Here is a 21,204-nt window from a genome sequence, read left to right as displayed (position 1 = left end):
TATATATATATATATATATATATATATATATAATTTATTAATTTACTTATTTATTTATTTATTTTTTTTGATGTCACAATATTAGAACATAGAACATATTGGTAAAAGATTCTGTTTCATCTGCATTTCCATCATCCTGTAACCTTTAGCTTTTTGGGCAATGTGTTCGGTTTGAACATCTGCAGATGTAAAACTGGCTAAAGGTGACAGTAAGATATAAAATGTATATTTAGACACTTTGAATATATAAGCCAACAATTATTGATGACGATATATTCACAATATTTTGTGTAGGCCTAGTTGCATCCACATACATCAATTAGCTTTATTGGAAGTATATATGATAGAACAGAAAGTAGCGCATAATAGTAAATAAAAAAAATAGCTTTCAACTTTCTTTAACTTTTTGCTAAGTAATTCAAGCTTAGTAATATTGGATGGAGAACATCTGTGGTCATTAGTATTCAGTCCTACCATAGATTCTCAACAGAATGTAGGTCTTCAACAAAACTTTGATAAGAACGTTGACACGTCTTTTGACTTGAAAGTCATGTGTGTGAATGCCATGCTGTGAATGGTCGGTAAACCATTCACCACCTACAGGTCTGGCAGCAAATTACAAATAAAGCATTGTTGTTGTTTTTTCTTTTTCTTACAATGCTGTTCGTCTTGCATTTGTAAGAAAACGGCAAGATGAGTGTGTTATTTTTTACAAACTTGTTAAGTGTTAAAAGTGAAATTGTTCTATCAAAAACATTACCATTGGTCTCTATGTTGCCTTTCTTGCTAGTTTTTATTATATTCTTTAACAAACAGCCTTTACAAAGTAGTCTTCAAACTTCAGAATTTTACTTTATATTATATTAAGGGTACCAGAGTAAAGGGATCATGTCTTCCAGTCATAAATTATGTTCAGCCTTGTTTTTCTCTGTTGCGTAAAATAAAAAATAAAGTCTATAGTTGAAATCTCAAAAAGGTGGAACATTTCAAGAGATCTAAAAGCTTTTGCTTAAGGCACTGTACATTATCAGTTTTATATACTCCAAATTGAGGTTTTATGTCTCATCTGAAACCAGACAGTTGACCATTACAAGTGAAACTGCAAACTACAAACTACTACTACTCAGCAGGCACCTCAAAATCAGCCTCTGCAGAGTCCAAAAGCAGTCCACTACCCCACCCACCCTCCACAGTCATTCACACCTAAATGCCGTCAACCCACACACACACACACACACACGCATACACACACACACATGTACCATTCTTTCTTTTCCCCATCTTGATTAGATTACAGTGAGCGGGTTGGTGACAGCCTCTGGGCATGCTTGAGGAGCGGTTGATATCTGAGCCGTCCTTCTCGCCCCGCACTCTCAGCCAGTCAAGACGGAAAGAGATAATATGTCTAAAGAGCTGACCTTACTGACAAAAACTGCTTCTGAAGGGCCTCTTTGAAACTAATTTGTCAACATTGAATGCAATAGGCAAAAACTGTGATATATTTTAGAAACTCATGTAGTGCTTGAACAAATATTTACTGGCTGATCTTGCATGTGCTTGAATCCCCTTTTCACTAAATTGGAGCATTTCAAACGATATCTGTCTCTTAATATCCATATTTCAAGAAACTGAGTAAGAAACCTCTGCATCGAAAGGTGACTGGACACAGATACAACGATTGCATTGGCTTCAGAATAAAAGCCTCATATCTATCTCTCTGACAAAAAAAAAAGCAGAAGCTGTGCCAAAACAGAAAGGCCTTTGTTCCTATTGTGGCTCCTGACCACCTACCAAGGGGTCCTTTAGTGAAGCGCTCACCCTGGAATGATCAGACCCCATCGCCCCCCAAGGCTCCACAGGCCTTGCCGAGACCTCTGGGCTAAACACATCCTGCCCATCTCCTGAGAGATTATCCAACTCAATGAACACATTGAGAGCAGAAACAGTGGACGAAACTGGAGCCTGCTATTCAGCTCTATGTGAAACCAGAAGTCTTTATTCGCACTCAACAGCGGAGAGGGAGAAAGAAACCAGAAGACGTGCGGCACTTACTTGCTACTTCCAGCGAGGCATTGTGGCTCACTGCCTCTCCCAGGTAGTTGCGGGCAACGCAGACGTAGGAACCTTCGTCCGGTTTGCTCCGTCGTCCGTGGACGATGCGCAGGAAGAAAAGGGAGCCACTGGGCAGCAGCATGCGTTGGGAGCGGGGATTGTCCCTGTCTGTTTCCACCCGCTCACCATCTTTGTACCACTCCACCGTTGGAGCTGGCCGTCCCTCCGCCTTACAGTTGAGTGTGGCAGGCTCCCCTTTGGATACGATCAGGTCAGATGGGTGCTCTACAATCCTAGGTGGGGTGTCCTCTTGGCGCAGCCGAGATCCTGAAAAGGAAATGAAACGGTGAAAACTAATGTCTTCAGAAATCTACAGCCCTAAAAGAGTAATTTGGCTGAAAATGGGTGGCTTGCCCACCTCGTAGGGATAGTTTATACATAAACTTTATAAATTTTATACAATTTTATACAATGTTTATAATGTATGTCACTTTATATGACATACATTTTGTCACATTACAACCTGCAGTGTGTTTTAGACATGATTGTGAGGTAGAAGAAAAACAACTCATGGTTTTCAAATGTTGTTGCAAATAAAAATCCATCTTTTGGCAACCAAAGACTAACGTTTTTGCCCATTTATTGTTGCAAAACAACTCAAGCGCAGTCACAGTGGATGGAGAAAATCTGTACATAGATTTAATAGTCTTGCCATATTCTCAACAGATTTTAGGTCTGGACTTTCACTCAAAGTTTCTAATACATAAATATGCTTTGATCAAAACCCTTCCATTATAGAGCAGGCTGTATGTTTATGGTCGCTGTCCTGCTGTAAGGGCAGACTTTGCCAAAGTCTTCAGTTTTTTGCAGATTCCAATAGGTTCCCTGTGTTTAGCTCCATCTACCTTCTCATTAACTCTGGCCTGCTTCTTTCTTCTCTAGTCTGCTGAAGAAAGGCTCACAGCACGAGATGGTACCATCATCTTTCACTGTGGGGAAACATGCCTGCTATATCCCCTACATAGTTTGTGGCAAACCGCAAACAAGACTTCTTTGGTGTTCTTTGAAAGATGCCCTGCTGCTTTCCACTCTTTCATAAAGGCCAGATTTGTGGAGATCATGACTAATGGTTGTTCCTTTTGAGAGACTTCCACCTGAACTGTGGATGTCTGCTGCTACCATGAGCCTCTTGACTGTTTGTCTTAATTCCCTCCTTGCCCAACTTGTCATTTTAGGTGGAAATGTCTTCGTAGATTTGCTGTTGCGTCATATGTTTTCCATTTTCAGATAATGGATTGAACAGTGCTCTGGGAGACGTTCAAAGCTTGGACTACTGTTTCATAACCTAACCCTCATTAAATTTAGAGGACTTTGTCCCTGACCTATCCGCTGTATTCCTCGTTCTTTGTGATGCCATTCTTATGTTAATGTTTTCTAGCAAACTTTAGAGGCCTGAATAGCTCTGTTCTTAGATTAAAGAACTCACAGAGGGACTCTATTAATCGGAAGGTGTAAGGACAAAAATTGAGACCATTGCCCCTGGTAGCTACTTCCATGTCGCAGGAGGCTATATCCATTTTAAAGTCAGCTATCGATCTGAGTAATAATAGGCCAGCACCAGTGACTAAGCAGCCAGCCAAACCTGGCTAATGAGAGGGAGAGTACTGACTGGCGTTAGTCTAAGAGAGGTTGATGATTAGCATGCCTGGCTTGGTCACACACTGGATTGCATACTTCCTCTACTGTCCATTTGCAGGGATGGGCAGGCATTAACGCTGGATAAGCTAGCTGCCAGCATGCCTAAACTGGTCACCCACAACTCACTTATTTCTTTAAAGAAAACTTTGTCAATAAAAATGTAAATACATTAGATGCACTGATGTGTTCTTTAGACAGATTATATTACTGTAATCCAATGCGACATCAAGCATAAACATAATATATTACACAAAGCTGAAGGTGGCTTCTGATTCAGCTGATGGCTAGATGGTGTTTCCACCTAATCTTTTAAAACCTAGAACATCTTTAATTGGGTCTAATTTCAAAACTTCATATACATAAGACTGTTCTAATATGGACTAGATTATTCTACACTAAATCAGAATACTTAAACATAGTGTCTAATTTGTGAAAACTATATTTGATTTGTGAACACACAGTCTGGTCACATTGGATTGTGAAAGTTATTGAACTTTCACAATTCAAGTAAAGGTTTCATTAATTGGCAACCCTGCCAACAATTATTTTGATATAGTTTTCTTCCAAGAAGAGATTAAGTCACCGCACTGACTTAATCAGTTTAGCTATGGTGACCAGTTTAGCTATGCTAGTTGTTAGCCTATCCAAGATTAATGCTAGCCTATCCAAGGCTAAGCCCAGTCTATATGTGCTAATGGACAACAGAAGAAGAAGGCAATCTAATAGATGACCAGCTTGTGCATGCTAGTCACCAGCCTCTCCAAAGCTTACACATGTCAGAACTCTCCTTCTCATTAGCCAGCGCCGGCCACTCACTAAGTGGCGTCGACTTATCATTTATCCAATCAGTAGCTACATTAAGAATGGATATAGCCTCCTGTGACAAGAAAGCAGCCAGCACTAGGTACACTAAGGTCTTTGTTTTAATACTAATACCACGCCATATATTTATGAACTAGACCACTTCTAAAGGTGCAAGCAAATGGGCTGAATACAATGCCTTAAGATCTACAAGCATGAAAAAGTCTAGTCAGTATGAATATTTTTGGAAAGTCCTAACCGTATTTTTAGCCTTTTAATAGTATAGCTTCTTTTTTTTTAACATTCTGTTATTTATGAGTGGTACTCTATTCCAACCCACATTCACTGCTTGTATGTGTGCCTCTTTCTTTCAGTTTCCAGACAACACTTAGCATGTGTGAATGCATAAAAGACAATACTTATTGCATGTCTACTGAACTGACATTGAGTAATTAAATTAACACAAAGAGAAAAAAAAATCTGTCAAGAGTGAATTGTGAGGTTTTGAAGATACAAGGGGTAGAGATAACAACTGACCAATCTGGAACATCACTTTTTAATTAGAATGTGTGCTCCTTCAGTAAAGGTTAACAACGCTGCAATTTATGTGACCGTCATTTCTCAGATCAAAGAACAGAGCAACAGAAACAAGGAATGATCTGTAAAAAAAAAAAAAAAAAAAAGCAACACACCTTAAAGGCTAAAGGAAATTAAGAGATAAGAGATAAGATAAGAGCGCACCTCAGTGGCCTCGCAAACAGGGAGTCACACCACCAGGGAAGCTAAATCAGTGTCAGCAGCCGTGTGAAAGGAGTTAACACCCGAGTGCCATCTCTGGTCATTACTTCTGCTCCCTGACCACTCAGCTGTGGCTATCAAAGCTGATTTACATGCAAATCAGCTCCCTGTTGTTAATTCCTGAAGGGTGGGTCTTGCACTGCGCTTCTGCACGCAAGTTCTGTTCGTCAGAGAGTGACACAGGGCTCATCCCTCCTCGCCATAATGCCCACCGTAGGCTTTTGGAGCCCATTCAGCACCAATTAGAGGGAGTCAGGTCTAATTGGAGGCATCGGCCTGCAATTAATTTATCCAGTATCCCGTGAACTTGCCACACTGCCTCATTTATGTGCCATCCACCCAGCCCCTGCCCTGGTTTTCTTCAGAAAGTAGTGCTGAGAAGGCATCTTCCATTGGTTGCCAAGTTCTTTTTTTTAATTTTATTTTTTTAGTTAAATCAGCATAATTAGTGACAGCTCTGTGGAAAGATTAATCACTTCAATGCAAATGCGTAGTATGGCCGGTGAAATATAATTAATCCAGCTGCCCAGTAGAGAACATTTTGATCATGACTCCTGTAAAAACGTCAGGTTTAGCCCAACAGTGACAGCAGGCTAAACTGAGTGGATGTTTTGAAAATTAACTAATTGATAAAATTATGACAAATGCTGACATTTTTACCATCTCTCCCATTAAATGTATGCATCTCATCAGCCTTTCGTTCTTCCTTAACTTATACAAAATCATTGATATTCTGAGTAATCACACTTTCTGTGCATAATTCTGTGTAAAAACACAAAATCTTGTCAAAGTTTTCCATTTCTACTTCAAATATCTTAGTACACTTGAAATAAGACAAAACTAACTTAGAAGTTACTTTTCAGAAAGACACAAGAGCCTGTTTTAAGTTAATAATTCCTTAATAGTGATAAAAACGAAGTGGAGCACTAAATTATTCTCATAAATTAAATGTCTTGTTCCATTTGCAGATTACTTCACTTGTAACCAGTAATTTTTCATCAGTATTAATAAATTATTGATAACAATCTCCAGTGTTGCTTATAAATTAGTTTTGTCTTATTTCAAGATATTTAAGCTAGAAACTAGACTTGGTGTGATTTTATGTTTTTGTGGTGTAAGAGTCTTTTAGCTTAAAATGATTCAGAAAACATTGTCATAAACTTTATGTTCCATTTCTAGTTTGGACAAAGCGAATGATCTGTTTGAGGGAATTAATTTCAGTTAAAATTTAGCGTCTATACTTCTTTTTTTTTAAAGCTTGCTTACAGAGCTGCATAATTTGGAATGCACGACTAACAGTTGGCAGGGGTGAAAAATTATATCTGAAACAGATGGAAAATTAGATAGGAACACATCAACCCTCTGGTGAGATTAATTATCTCACTCTCTGGCACTGAGTAAAGTCCAGCCTTTGGAACCGCCTCAAGCTTGAATAAACTAATTATATTCCAACTCTCATCAGACAAACTTTTGAACTAACAGACCTAATGACAACAAGGGTCATCCAATGGTTCAGGGGAACCCTCCATTACTGCTGCATCAACTGCCCCTCTGCCACCGCCCTTTAAACGCCAATGCATGCTAGCATGTTTTATTAAAGAGGACTTTAAAAGCGCCACTGCTATCTGCTCTGTTCTTACCCACCCAGAGTTGGACAGCTTCTCTCTAATTTGAAGCAGAAGTTTGGGTTTTTACAGAGGCCATTAACTATTTAGATGTGACCCACTGGGAGGAGAACTGTGCAACGATGAGCGCTGTGTTTGATCAAAGAGTGCTCACTGTGGATAATTACACTGGATCTGCATGATTAACATGTAAACTCCAAATACAATGGAAAGCAAAAGAGTTTTTATTGGAGCTCTGGGTGATCGTTTCGAGTCAGTGAGATGCTGAAAATTGAGCCGGTATCGCGAACTTGCAGCTCTGAGTTGCAAGTTGTTCTTTAAACACCACACAGGAACATTTAGTAAGAAATAAGCAATGCCTTGAAATATAAAAATGATTAAAAAAAATATTTCAATAGAATTTCCAAAGCACTAATAGAGAGAGGGTTGGCATTTTATAGAGGAACCGTTAACTGTTTAGGTATGGCTTAATGAGCGGAGAACACTTCAATCAATAATAGACGTTGTGTTGAGTGTTCACTGCAGATGATAACACTGGATTCGCATGACTAACAAGTAAGCTTGGTGTATAATGTAAAGTTCAATAATATCTGTTAGTGGTGGTGTCCAGATACAACTTTTTAGTCTCTGATGTGATATAAATATTGCAGCTTTACGTATTGGCCAATATCAATATTGACCCGATACGATATCAGCATAAATCATACTTACTTTTATTATTTTGTAGTGAGGAATGTTAGAAAAGGCTTGATCAAGTGATTTTACTCAGAACAATAGTCAACAACAACAAACATGAAAACAACTGACTCATTTAGCAGGATACAAGTGTTGCCAGTAGAGGAGGGCGTAATTGACTTCAGTTCAAATTTTATCACATTTTGTTGTACTAATATGATAATGATAAAGATTATGGTTTAAAAAAAAACCTTTTTATTGCTTATTATTTAGGTAACGAGTAGTTTTGCAGGCATGGCATTCGCAAAAAGTAACTATATTTAATCTTTATTTTTAGTCTTTTTTAATGTACTTGATGCTCTCCTAAAACAAAAAGAGGAGAAAACAATAAAAACAACATTTCTGGTCACACTTTCAGTTTTTTTTTTTGTTTTGTTTTGTTTTATCCAACATCATTAGCTTTAATACATTTATCCTGACAACAATACATCAAAATTCTTATGGTAAGAAATTTTTCAGAATAAATGATAAACAATATGATAAATGCCCACCCGTAAATGCTGGATAGAAATTCTGGGGCGGACAAAATACTTTAGTGGAATGCTTCTATCAGCATCCAATCTTAGATGCAGGTTGATATAATACAATACTGACTTTCTTTGGCTGATATTGGAGCGATTTATGATATCAACGTCGGACTGGGACACCTCTAGTCTGATATTCAAAAGCTACAGAGAATAAGTTGGGAAAGCATTCTAAGTACAGTCCTGTGTCAGCTTTGTCACGCTGATCCAAACAGATACTCGGTGTGAACTCTGTTACCTCAACTCCAATACCCCTCGTCAAGGAAATAAAAGAAAACAACAACAACAACAAAAACAGAGAGAGACCCACGCTGAGGGTGGGAGTATCCCACCACAGGACATTCTGATGCTCCACTCTACAGGTGGAAGCACTCCAAGATTACAACTGATTTAATTGCTGTAACTACTGCACAGACGGAGGGCCAACTCTAAAACTGAAACAAGAGAGGAGCAGAGTGCACACTTCACCACTGAATCAAGCTGTTCAGAGTCTCTTGCTCTTTTTACTTTGAGTCAATCTAACCCACCCGCCCCGAGCGCTGCCCTTCCTTCCCCTCTACTGCTTTCAAGCACCTCTCTCTTATGTTTTATTCCAGCCTCTATCCTCCCGCCCCCTCCCCATTTGCTTGCAGACAGAGAATGTGAGATGAGCTAATGCAACACACAGCCTTACCGAAGGGAACCTGGGACTTCTACTGCAAGGATCTGATCGATTGTTGCTCGGGGCCAGATTCTCCCTCTGCCTTCACCCTCACACTTGCCAGTGAGCTTCTATGTTTTTTCTTTTTATTTTGTTTTGATTTTCTCCCCTTCATTTACTCATGAACACACACTTAAACATTCACGAACTTCAAGCTAAGCTTTAGGAAGCTTCACGCTTGCAGTGGAGGCAATTAGAAAACAGCAGTTCTCAGAGACATTCAAACAAACATACAAAAGAAACCCCCAGCAAAGCCCGACAGTAACAAACATGCTGAAGGCATACACTGTCCAATCCCATCAAACGTCCCTGACTGAAACTGACCCACCTGCAGTTGAAATGCAAAGACTCATGAGGGTCTTTGGGAATTTTGTTCAGGTTCCTATCACTCTCCAGGTCTGGATAAAAATAGCCTTATCAAGAGATTTGTGATGGTTCTCAATGAGCCAGAGGCAACATGGTTCACAGCAATCAGATCAGCAGTTGTTTGCATATGAAGGCTGAGGTCTTTTTTTAATCGATTCATCTGTGTTTTGGTGCCAAACCTGATTCTCATCTGGCCACATGAGTTCCTGATCTGCCAATAAATCACACAACACAAGCTGGCTTCCTCAATGTGGGGCGCAAGTAGGAAAGAAGTTGATTTACAATGCAAACAAGGAGGAAACACAGAGAAGTCATCATCCAGTTATCAATCACTGATGGGTCAGAAACTCTAAAGTTCAACCTTTTTAAGGTCATTGAACTCCACTCAACCACTTATTTGACTGAAGAAGTCTTGAACTATTACAACTATTGGTTGTAATAGTTGTAATAGTTGTAATAGTTTTCAAAAGAGTAACTTTTCAAACAGAAACTGTTTTCTGTGACAAGATGACAAAGTTCAGTCAAGCTGGGAGAGAGTGAGGCTTTCAGAAGATAACAGAAAGGCTGGACACAGTACACCAAAGGTGCTCAAATAATGTCCACTTTTTTGCAAAGTTTAACATTCTGAATCTAGAGTAAATTTTTATTTTCTCATTTTGAGCTTTTAATCACTGGTCATATTCGATTTGGAAATGTTGCAGCCTTCTGGAAATCCCACAGTTAAACTGATTAGCTAGATTATATCAATGTACAATAACAACAAATACACAAGCTATCTTTTAGATTCAAGCTGCACCAACAGGCTAAAAAAGCCATTTGCTGAAAGATCAACATATTCAGTGCAGAAATTAAGTCAACACTGTATAAAATATATAAACATTTTGCATTTAAGGTAAAAAAGAAAAAAAAAACAGCTCTGACTTTGTCTGCACCTTTCACTGTCCAATTATTAATCGGTTAATCCAAAAAAATAATCAATAGACCAGTCTTAAATCGCATTGATGATAAGTCAATCATAAAGGCTTGGGTTTTATAAATGTTGATGTTAGAAGAAGCTGCAGATGTATCCTTTGCTACAAGTGATCAAGCGGTTCACTAAAGGAAAGCGGTTATTTCGTATTAGGCAATAATATGTTTATTTTCTTATTTTAAAAAAAAGTTAATGATGAATTATTCTACAATGACAGGATTATTATTATTATTATTATTATTATTATTTACTTAGCTTTTATATTTTAATGTATTTTTACAATATTCTATAAAAAAGCCCTAAGTGATGAAATAAAAATCTGCAGAATGTGCCAGTTCTTTTTATCAGATTCATCGTCAGAACAACTGATTGTCACAATAACTCATTGTCAGAATAATCGTTAAAATAGTTGATAACTAAAATAATTGCTACTTGCAGCCCTAAACCTCTCTAATAACTTTGTCCTTATTTTAAAAAGTTACATTTTTTTAACCAGGTATGAGAATATGCTTTGTGTTTTGGTGCTGCATGGCTGACAGCCGGGACGGCAACCCTGCAGGATCTCTGACTCCCAGCAGCCCTCAGGACCGCAAAAAACAAACAGGGTTGCTTTTATCCAGACCCACAGTCATTCTTTAAACACGGCGCTCTTGGCCTCCTCAAATAAAACCCTAAACCCACACGGGCAGAATAATGAATGCAAAACATAGAACCCTAATTACTTTCCACTTGCTATGTACATACAGGAAGAAATGCCGTAACGCTGGAGAGAAACTGAAAGGAATTATAAGAAAATTATAAAACAATTACCTAGCACTAGTAATCAGTTACAGTTCAGTGATTTCCATAGCTTCAAAATAAGTGTGCCTCCGTTTTGCACAGCTTTTTTTCCATGGCTACTATCTTGGCAACATGTGGGGAAGAGTAAGGGAGTAAGAGTAAGGGTAAGGGCGCATGCCCTTTACATAGAGGAACTCGCCAGGGAAGGAGGACAGTGAAGCAATTTAGATTTGTTGTCAACTCAGCCCCCCGAGGTCAGGAGACAGGATAATGCGTCTGCTTCCTTGAATGATAAAAACGGCTTCACAGTGCAACACAGTTCACTCTAATTGCTGCAACCGAACAAATCTGAAGCTGTACAGATTTGAGAGAGACTGCATTGGGCAAAGAGTGGGCAGAGATTTGCACTTTGGTTCAAGCTCAATCTACAAACTCCTAATTATTACAATACAAACAGCTAAAAAGGCAATACATCACTCCAATTAGATTACATCACTTCAAATCTAATATTCCTGACACAAGAATTAAATGCACCGACAAGAAAGGGTTTTTATTCCATTTTGGGGGTGTCCTAACTGGGTATTACCTTTTGGAAGCAAATAGCTGCCTCCTGCATCCTCATGGAAGAAAGAGACTTTAAAAGATCTGCTGCTGTTGTATCAACTTTCCAGACCTCTCAGGTCTTCTGGTTCCGCTCTGCATCCCCAAAACCAGAACCAAACGAGGTTTGGTTCTGGCATAGAATAGAGTTTCTATGCACCTCTATTCTGGAACAAACTTGCAAAACCAAATTGCAAAACAGCTGAAACACTGAGTTCATTTAAATCAAGGGTAGACCATTAATTACTGGAACACTGATCAACCTGTTAGGTGTATTGATGATGAAACTCGACAAAACATTATTGGTTTCTCAATTCTTAATGATGTTTTTGTGACTTCTCATTTTTGTGCTTTTATGATGCAAAGATCTTTGAACTGACGTGTTGTGAAATGAATATGCTATACAAATAAACTTGATTTTTGTGGAATTTCACAATGAATTAAATGAATTACTTTTTACTTTGCCCTTGAGAAGATCCACTATTTTACTAAGGACAAGCTTGACACATTTTGAGAAATCTGAACTGTCTTTTACACTTGGTTAGTCCAAAATGATATCCAACTCAACATGTGGAAAGAGGATTTGTCATAAGGTCATTTGGCAAGAAAAACCGGTCTTTATGTTGATTGGTCTGTTGGTGTATCTGTTTTTTTTCCCTACCCTATGTGTTTTTTTTAATTTTTTTATCTGAGTTACATTTATGTATATGTAAATGAGTGGGCATTTTTATTTGCTCTTGTTAAAATCGATAAAGAGATGTTTTAAAAAAGAAAAAAACTGAAAATTTACACCAATTATAGAGCAGTAAAGTTTTATTTCCCCCACTGAAGGAGGTGAAGGTCAAAGAGAAAGACCATAATTATCAGGTGTTTCACCAGGCTGACACATATCGTGACCACCCACATCCAGAAGTCCAAGTATGCAATGGCACAGATATGGAATATGGATTTGTGATAAAGGAGGCCAAGCACAGTAGGGCACTCCCTATCTACAGCCCCATTAATCTGTGATTAGGGGACTTAAGGGGGGATTTATGGCAGAGATAAGAGCAGAGGGCGTGTCCCTCTGGGGGCAGCCGGGCGAAGACTAGAGGCATGCGTAGTGAGGAACGCGGCCGGCCAATTTAATGATTGAATGCAAAAGAAAAGGCGACCTCTTCTATTGAATTAAGGGAGATAACAGAGGAGGGTTGGGCAGAGATAAGACGGAGAGAGACGGAGACCCAGGGAAGAGGTGGGGTACTGTACTGCTGCTGATCAGATGACACAAGCAGGAAAAACGAAATGGAATCTGTAGCCGTTTCAGCTCCTACAATCCCACCCCGGAATGTGCTGCATGAACGACTTTGCCAGTTGGATCAGATCAAACCTGTTTTTAATGTTACACAAGGCTATCACTTACACTCCTGAGAGCCGGGATTAGAGGCCTGTGTGTGAGTGTACATGGAGACGCAGGGGTGGGGTGGTAAGGGGGGTGATGGATGGCGTTATGGCCTCTTTCTCTCCTCATCTCTTTGTCTCCATTTGCCAAACAGAACGGTGTATTGTTATCTTCCCTTACGCTACAGCAGCACTTGAGCAGAGGTATCGCCTGACTTAAAATGGTACCTCTGTTCAAATTTGTGCATTTTCAAGTCAAACAAAGACGTTGCTTAATACCTTTTTCGTTTGTACACATCACAGCATCTTGACTCACGTCATTTGATTGTTTATCTCCCTTTCTGTTACAGTAACTGAGGCAATCATAAGGCTGAGCACAATGGTCCCGTTGATATTGGGGTGGGCTCAGACACAGGCACATTTAAGCCCTTTTCACACTGCAGGGTCTGGCACGGAACGGAACGGCACGCTTCGGTCTGGTTCCACCCGTACTGCTACCCTGTTGTGTTTGCATATAAATGAGGGCAGCATCGAAGCTGTACCTGACGTCATTTTTGAAACTAAACAATGGTTTCGATATAGCAGCCAAAGCCACTTCTTCAGAGATGCAGTGGAAAACTTTCTCTTTCCTCGTTGACCGATTTAGTTTGTTCTGTACTCGTTCATCAGGGAGTAAGCGGAGGGAAAAAAATTACCTCATCATGGGACCAGGTAACAGCAGAATATTCGGAGGAATTCATTGCAAATTAAAAATAAAAAATATTAAAAGGAGCACTCTTTACAAAATACAGTAAGAACAGATTAGTGAGAGCCAGCTAGACTCGATCAACGTCTGACTGCAAAACAACCAACAGCTGACTCAAACCAATCAGCTGCTGAATTCAAAGCAGCCCTGCTTGGCGGACCAATTGGAACTACAGCTCCAAGGAGCCGGGTGGAACCGGGTCAGAAGTGCTAATGCAAAAACAGTTGGGCCTACTTTGAACCCGTGCCGTTCCGTTCCGTGCCGGACCCTGCAGTGCGAAAAGGGCTTTAGTGGCATCAGGTATACCAAGGTTTTAAGAACATCCAGTCTCAAACACACTATCCTAGTGTTCCTTCACTATATGGTCTTTTTAAAGTGATACCAAATAAAGTGCCAGAGTAGGCGAAGTTCACAGTTGAACTTTACCTACTCTATTGCTGTGGTCTATTTGTAAATTGACTGAAAAAGGTTTCTGATAGCATCCTGGTTTAAGACCAGGATGGTTTGGAATGATTCCTGGTCTCAAACTTAAATTAGCTCTATTATACCACTGCAGAAGGCAAACCAAGAGTAGTTTATCTGTCTACTAAGCAGCTGACAGCAGGCTGGCTGCCTGACTAAAAAGCTAAGTTTGGGTTATTATACTTTGGTGCAACAAGTTAATTCTACTGCAAAATTTAGTGTGTATTCAACACTGTTTGCTCAAGTTTATTATTCTAAAACATAGCTAACAATGGTGCAACAATAAATCAGCCCAGATTCCCTTAATTTTAGGTGATTGACCAAATCAATCTTAGCTTCCACGAGTGAGGACTGACATACAGATAAGGTTGTCACTGTGGTGAACAATAGTCATGCCACCATTGCAAACGTAGCGACTTTGTTGTCATATTTATAACTTTTCATGAAAAAATAAAATAAAATCAGAATGGGCAGATCAAGCTTTTTAAAGATTGGTTATTGGCCAGAAAACTGTAATCAGTGCATTGCTTAATTATAATCATTATTTTTGGGAAACACTGAAAATTGTTTATTTCCTGTTGTCAATAACAAATATGTATTATGCTATAACTTTTTTGTAAATACTAATAAATCAAGCTTTTCACAAAGTAACCATCTCATACAAATCTATACCCATTAGTAGCACTACATTCAAAATCTTTTGTTATTGTTAGGAAAAAGAAAAAGTTCAAGCTTTAGGGACATCCTTGTTTCAGGATTTCAAATCAAAAGGATGGAACAGGTTACAGCCATAAAAACACCCTTTATTTCAGTGGCTCATTAAAAAAACAAGGTTTGTTTAGTTTCTATTTGGTTTCTATAAACAGCAAACTTAGGCCTTAGGAAAACAGCTCTCCAGTGTTGCTCCGAAAACAGGGAAACAAAAAACGCGGTGCAGGACTTGAAGCGTTTCATTCATTCACACAGAAATGTTGAAATTAGGTTGGGAGAAAAAGACAGATTGTAATGTGTTGAAAAACTTTGACAATCACTTTTTATTTATAATTTTTCTTACATAGAACTGTCTCAAGCTGGAACCATTGTTGAGTGTTTCTGGGACACCCATATATCTGATGCACATAAACTGTATCTGCAAACAAAAGTGATAAATGACAAAGCCACTTCTTTTGGCTCACAGGGGGTTCAATTTTATTTCCAAAAACATTCAATATTTTTATCGTTTAAGCTTATATGTTTATTTATTCAATAATAAAGCAGTTAAAAGGATTTTTTAAATTGAATATCTGGTAACACTTTATTTGAAGGGGGGTGAATAAGACTGACATGACACTGTCATAAAAACCTGTCATGAACATCATTACTGATATAATTTTTTTTATAAAAGTATTACTGATTGCACTTTAAAAATTAGGTAACTTTATGTCATTAAAGGCAAAGTTTAAACAGTAATGATTTCTTGGTTAATGTCAAGTTGTCATATCAAAGACACTTTGAATAATGTCAACTTTGTATTAAAAGTGTCATAATTTACCGAATGACGCTTTATGACAACAGTCATAAATATTCATGAAGGCTTATTCATGTTCATGACAGGTGTTATGTCATGTTTATGACAGTGTCATGACAGTCTTATTCACCCCCCTTCAAATAAAGTGTTACCAAATATCTTTATATTGTCAATATATGGTTTTTCATTAAAATGCAAATAATTTTGATTGATTAAATACAGATTAAGCACTTAACTTGATCAAAAAGTTGAATCGAGTTTCACCACTGCACCTCTCCCTTTAAAAAAACACAGTAAAGACAAACTGGACCCATGTCATACATAACATGTTTTCTTAAACTCTCGCTCTAGTTTTGAAGTTTTACAAACCATTGCACTCTTGACACCAGTCAGACTTGCTTTATTACAGTCGCCTCCTTTGATCGCCCTGCTCCTCATTTGTCATCTGTAATAAAGAGACAACATTTCTGCTGATGACAGCATAAGGGGACACTTAGCACCAGAGGTGAATAACACACGGTGAGCTCAAAGGCTGTGGAACATTTACAGTAATGGCTCATCAGTCAATGAACCTGGTGATATCTTTAGGGCAGGAGCACAAGCACGAGTTCCCGACACCTTCATTTGGGAAAAACATCCTTTTACTCATTTAGCAGGGCGATCTTGTGATTGGGCTCCAGTGGGGACCATAAACAATGGAAACAATATTTTCAGTTCTGCTTCAGGCCGTTTTACTAAACACACACAGATTTGGAAGACAACGTGGTTGGAAGCATGATAAAGGGGCCATTTGAGCTCATAAACACCTAAGAACAGGAACGTCTGTTTTTTTCCCCTAGTCTTTGTAAATTTTAAATAGTTTCTTAGTAATGGGTGAACTGTTTTACTATGAATAGCAACATAACTTATAAATGTCTTGCAAAAATATTTGAAAGAAACGCAAAGTTCTTTGCGTTTTGCTGATTTGCTGCCATGATTCTAACACACACCCGAGTAGCTCTGCAAAGCAACAGCAGGACTTCTTCGCTGCCACATAGTGTTAAGCCAGCGAGAGCATCTTAGCGCTCATGTTGGGTTTAAAGGCTGCTCGGAAAAGCAGGTTAGGACACGTTAACAACAGATTAAACTGTTTTGGCTGCTGAAAAAAGTGACAGAAGGCACGGATATGGGAAGTGCGGAATCCCCTACTGCAACAAATCTTTATAGGAATAAAGATTTGGCCACTTTAAGGTTAAAAAAAAAAAAAAAAAAAACAGCTTCCAGTCCAGGGGCAGCACAGCTGACTCTGTGGGCGGGCAATGCCTGCCCATGCCGCCAGGTCTGGTTTCTATAAAGTCCTTTTGTGTTTTATTTACCATTGTCATAGCAACTGAACTAACGGGTGCCAGGAGGAAAAAGAGCTGAGAACCAAAAGTTTGCCTTTTGGTTCTGATTGGTTGTTTCTGGACAGTAGCAGAGCTAGATGCATTTTCATAGATTCTCAGTTTCATATTCTACTGTCAGACATTTTTAACAAATATTTATCCATCCATCATCTAACACACTTATCCTTGCGCACACACATTCATACCTTTGGACAATTTAGAGAGACCAATTAATCAGTTAATTTTTTAGAAATGTTACCTTATCAGCTTTTTTAAAAGAAAGTTTTGATAATCTTTCTTATGCTGTTTTGAACTCTGAAACTGATCTTGTGTTTTCTCCATTGATTTTGGATTTAGGAATTTTATATGCGTCGAGGCCTGTGTCCGTTTTTATTTCCTAAATTTGTGTAAAGCCTCAAATTTCCATAATGCAAAACCTGGGTTTGGATAGTGACCTAGGTTAGTGCCACTTGGGTGTGGGTCGGCGTACTGGCTGAGCCGGGCACAGACTGGCCTTCATGCCAATGCCAACATGAAAGCCCTCCACGCCACCACTGGAGGTTGGTCGCATGGAGGTCTGTCTTTCCTCGGACCTCAATGATTGTGTGGAGGTTTGGCTTTGCTTGGACTCCTCTGTTTGCAACCTGGGTGTCGGCGCAAAGGCCGAGCCAGGCTATGCAGGGAAACCCCTGGTTGATTCAAGGTCTGTCTTTCCTCGGACCTACCTGGTTGATTGGAGGACTGTCTTTCCTCATACCTACCTGGTTGATTGGAGGTCTCTCTTTTCTCAGATCTACCTGGTTGATAGAAGGTCTGTCTTTGGTTGGACTCCTCTGTTTGTAGGGAGCCTTCTGTTTGCAGGGGGGCCTCTGGTTGGGTGGAGACTCTAGAATGGTTATTTTCCAGAGCAAGTTTCAATTTCACCTTCAGGTCTGCAATCTGACCCTGCAGAGATTTCACTGTTTCTGACTGTGCTTTGAATTTAGAAGCTTGCTCAATGTGACTTTCTACCTGTTCCTCATATTTAAGCCTAACTCTGTATTCTTCAACCATTATTTCTATCAGACCTTTATTGCGGGGGCATATTTTTCAGTCTCCCTCCCTGAAGAGTGATCTGTCGCGATAGAACCGTGGAACAGGTCTGACAAAAAGCTGTCTGTGAGCAAGAGAGAGATTCCTTTGTGGTATCATAGAGTGATGTCATCACTGCTGATCTCATCGATACCATTGAAACTGAACATTCTATTGTAGCCTAGGAGGCAAACATACAACACAAAATCCTTAAACAAAAACCAAAGGGACAAGTGTGGATGAGCTGCTACTCTTCTCGACACCAGTCTGCTGCAGCAAGTGTCGTTAGAAAGAAACAAACAAAAGCTGTCAAACCCTGCAACGGGTCATGAGGCCAAAAGCCATTCTTGCAAGGATAAATCCAATTTCTTCCCCATATCTTATCAGTTCTTCGGGAACCAGTTGGGAATTTTGTGGTGGGAAAGACTGTGGGGCTTGTTAGGAAGCCGCCTGTCAAGTTGGCTCTGCAGAGCTGGCAGATGGGGCTGAATGGAACAGGGTGGATGTAAGCGGAGAGTCAGTCTGTCGGTTATTTATCACAATGCAACTTTCGCAGACTCGCAGATTCCTCAGCTTGACCCCACGTATTCTCGATGTCAGCCTGGGACGAAAACATCGCCAACACCGGTGTCAGAGATGTCACTCTGTTAGTGGAGCAGAAACTCCAGGACAAGGGGCTGTAATTAATCCAGAGCCCAGATGACAGGATGGGGACCCTCCTGTTTCAGCACACAGAATAGCTGAGGGTTTGTGTTGTAGAGCGGGGATTACAGAAATGAAGCACAGGGGAGCAAGAGTCGGCAATTATCTCGTTTCTGTTTTGCAGCTTTTTAATGAGGTCTGACCAGAGCAACGTCGGAAATTCATGAATGTTTCAAAACAACAGCAGAATAGAAGGAATAGGACTCCATTTTGTTTTCAAAATCTGAGAATGTGAATCTCATTGATTTTTGTTTCCCTCTGTGATTTTGAAAGCTGGAGGTGTTTTATTATTTAGCATTTTAGAGCAAATTTCAATCTATACGCGTGCATAAAAATTGCATAATAAACCCGACTGTAATTTCATTTAGAAACACATACCAGTGGAGTTTATAACTTTGCAAGAAAATTCCAACTCAAACATTTTCATATTTTGTCCAATTACAACAACAAACTTTAATTTATGTAGTTGGGATTTTAGGAAATTGCGATGAAAAGTGTGACATACATTTCCCCGTCAGTCCCACTTATTCTGATATCTCTAATAATCTCTAAATAATGTCTAGTTTGGCGGATTACCTTCAGAAGTTACATAATAGCTAAATAGTTCCTATTTGTATAAATTTCTTAGTATAAAAACAACAGGGCAACGAAGGAATCTCAAAAATTTTAACAACTCAGAGTAGACTTCAATCCCTCATCTGAAAATTGAAAGTGTTGAAAACATTTCATTTCATGGCCATCTAGATGAAGTGGCAGGCTGAGCAACATTAATCAGAGAAGTAGGCGAGAGCCCCATGCTGTAACTCAAGCAGAGCTGCTCAGGTGGGAGAATCCATCAGCAGGATGGCTGGTGGTTGTAAACTCCACAAATATGCTGTTTAATGAGAGAGACTAACAAGAAGAAAGCTGTTGAGAGAAAACCATCAGAAGTCCCATTTCAAACTAACCAGCAATCTGCTAATAGTGGATTAGAAATTTGCTAACTTTGAAAATGTTTTGTCAACTATAAAACTGAGACCACGAGTGTAATGTTTACTTGCTGAAGTCAAATCTTGCAGTTAGATATGCAATTCTAAATTTACCCTGTTGATGGCAATCTTTGTCACATGGAGACCATCAACTTTGTTAGTGCTTTAGCATTAGCTTTTACTAAACATCATGTTGATTGAAGAAAATAAACATTTTGTTGCCTAAAATACTATCACAGCATTCCTTTAGTGAACGTTTCATCTTTTATAGTAAAGGACCAATCGGCAGCTAAAAAAAATATGTCATCAAAAAAGTTCAGCCCTTTCTGCTTTATACAATTTCAATACAGTGAAAGGTTGATCTGTTGTTCATTTTTTGGATTAACTGATTAGTAATAGGATAGCAAAATGTGCTAAAAAGGAGAGATTTCTTAAAGAACTTGAACCAAGTGAAGTGAAGTGTACTGCCACTTCGGGGTTCTTGGTAGAACACAGACAAAGGTTTGTTTTATCTTAAATGCAAAATATACAGATTTTTTTTTCAAAACCCTGCATCATTTGACTCATTTGTGCTACACAAACATTATTTGTGTAGCACATTGTCTTAGACCAAAGCTTAGCACAAAGTCATCACACCCAGTCAACAATTGATAAATTATATTTTTTCAAGTGCCATCGATTGTTGATTAGTGTTTATTTTTTAAAAGCAACTCGAAACAGGTGCATTTTTAGTCTAGATTTAAAAGCAATCTGTTTCAACTGTTTTCCATTTAAAATGTATGCATTACTTATAAGATCAAATTTGAAGTATGTGACTGTAGCATTCAAAAAAACTTGACACCTTAAAGCTTTTGCAAGGCAGTATAAACCAACAACATGTTCTTTTGCAGAAGAAGAATTATTTCTGGGCAGAGCAGGAAAAGTTGTGGTTGGAGGAACGGAGCGGAGGGAAAGCTGCAGCGCGGTGAGCAGGAAGAGGGACGAGCAGCACACTTGGCTGGCACAGTCCAGCCACACAGAGTGCGACATTTGGGCTTGCTGCCAAGAGAAAAGAGCTCTGAGAGGGTGCCAAAGCAGATTGGGGCAACGGGGCATGGCAAAAAAAAAAAAAAAAAAAACAACACCTAATGCTTTCTAAATGTTATTTATTTGATTGCTGGCACTGTATTGGCCTACAGTTGGAGCAGCTGAGTCTGGTAGCAGAGCTGATGACCTTAAATGCTTGTGTAGGCTGGTCTAAATGCTCTGCCAAACACATAATAAAGAAAACCCCAGACAACTGGGTGTTGGAAGGGAGTTTTATGAACACCATGCAGTCGGAGGTACACAAAGTCTGCGAGTTCAAACTTGGGACGT

The 21,204-nt window shown here is 39.1% G+C and overlaps 1 protein-coding gene across 7 annotated transcripts in view; it reads right to left on the bottom strand.

Annotated features, from left to right (window-relative positions):
* The window catches only part of robo1 (roundabout, axon guidance receptor, homolog 1 (Drosophila)), a 310,894-nt gene that overhangs the window by 216,215 nt on the left and 73,475 nt on the right, over positions 1-21,204 (bottom strand). For all 7 annotated transcript variants that reach the window (XM_015038826.1, XM_015038820.1, XM_015038821.1 and 4 more), the window contains exon 2: positions 2,053-2,379. In XM_015038826.1, the coding sequence (XP_014894312.1) occupies positions 2,053-2,379 (327 nt within the window). The remainder of the gene's footprint in view (positions 1-2,052; positions 2,380-21,204) is intronic.

The sequence above is a fragment of the Poecilia latipinna genome, unplaced genomic scaffold, assembly GCF_001443285.1.
Source record: "Poecilia latipinna isolate Pla-1442-1.1 unplaced genomic scaffold, P_latipinna-1.0 Scaffold454, whole genome shotgun sequence".
In the NCBI taxonomy this organism is placed as follows: Eukaryota; Metazoa; Chordata; class Actinopteri; order Cyprinodontiformes; family Poeciliidae; genus Poecilia; species Poecilia latipinna.
Note: the sequence above shows the minus strand (reverse complement) of the source record. Positions and strands in the feature narration are given on the sequence as shown.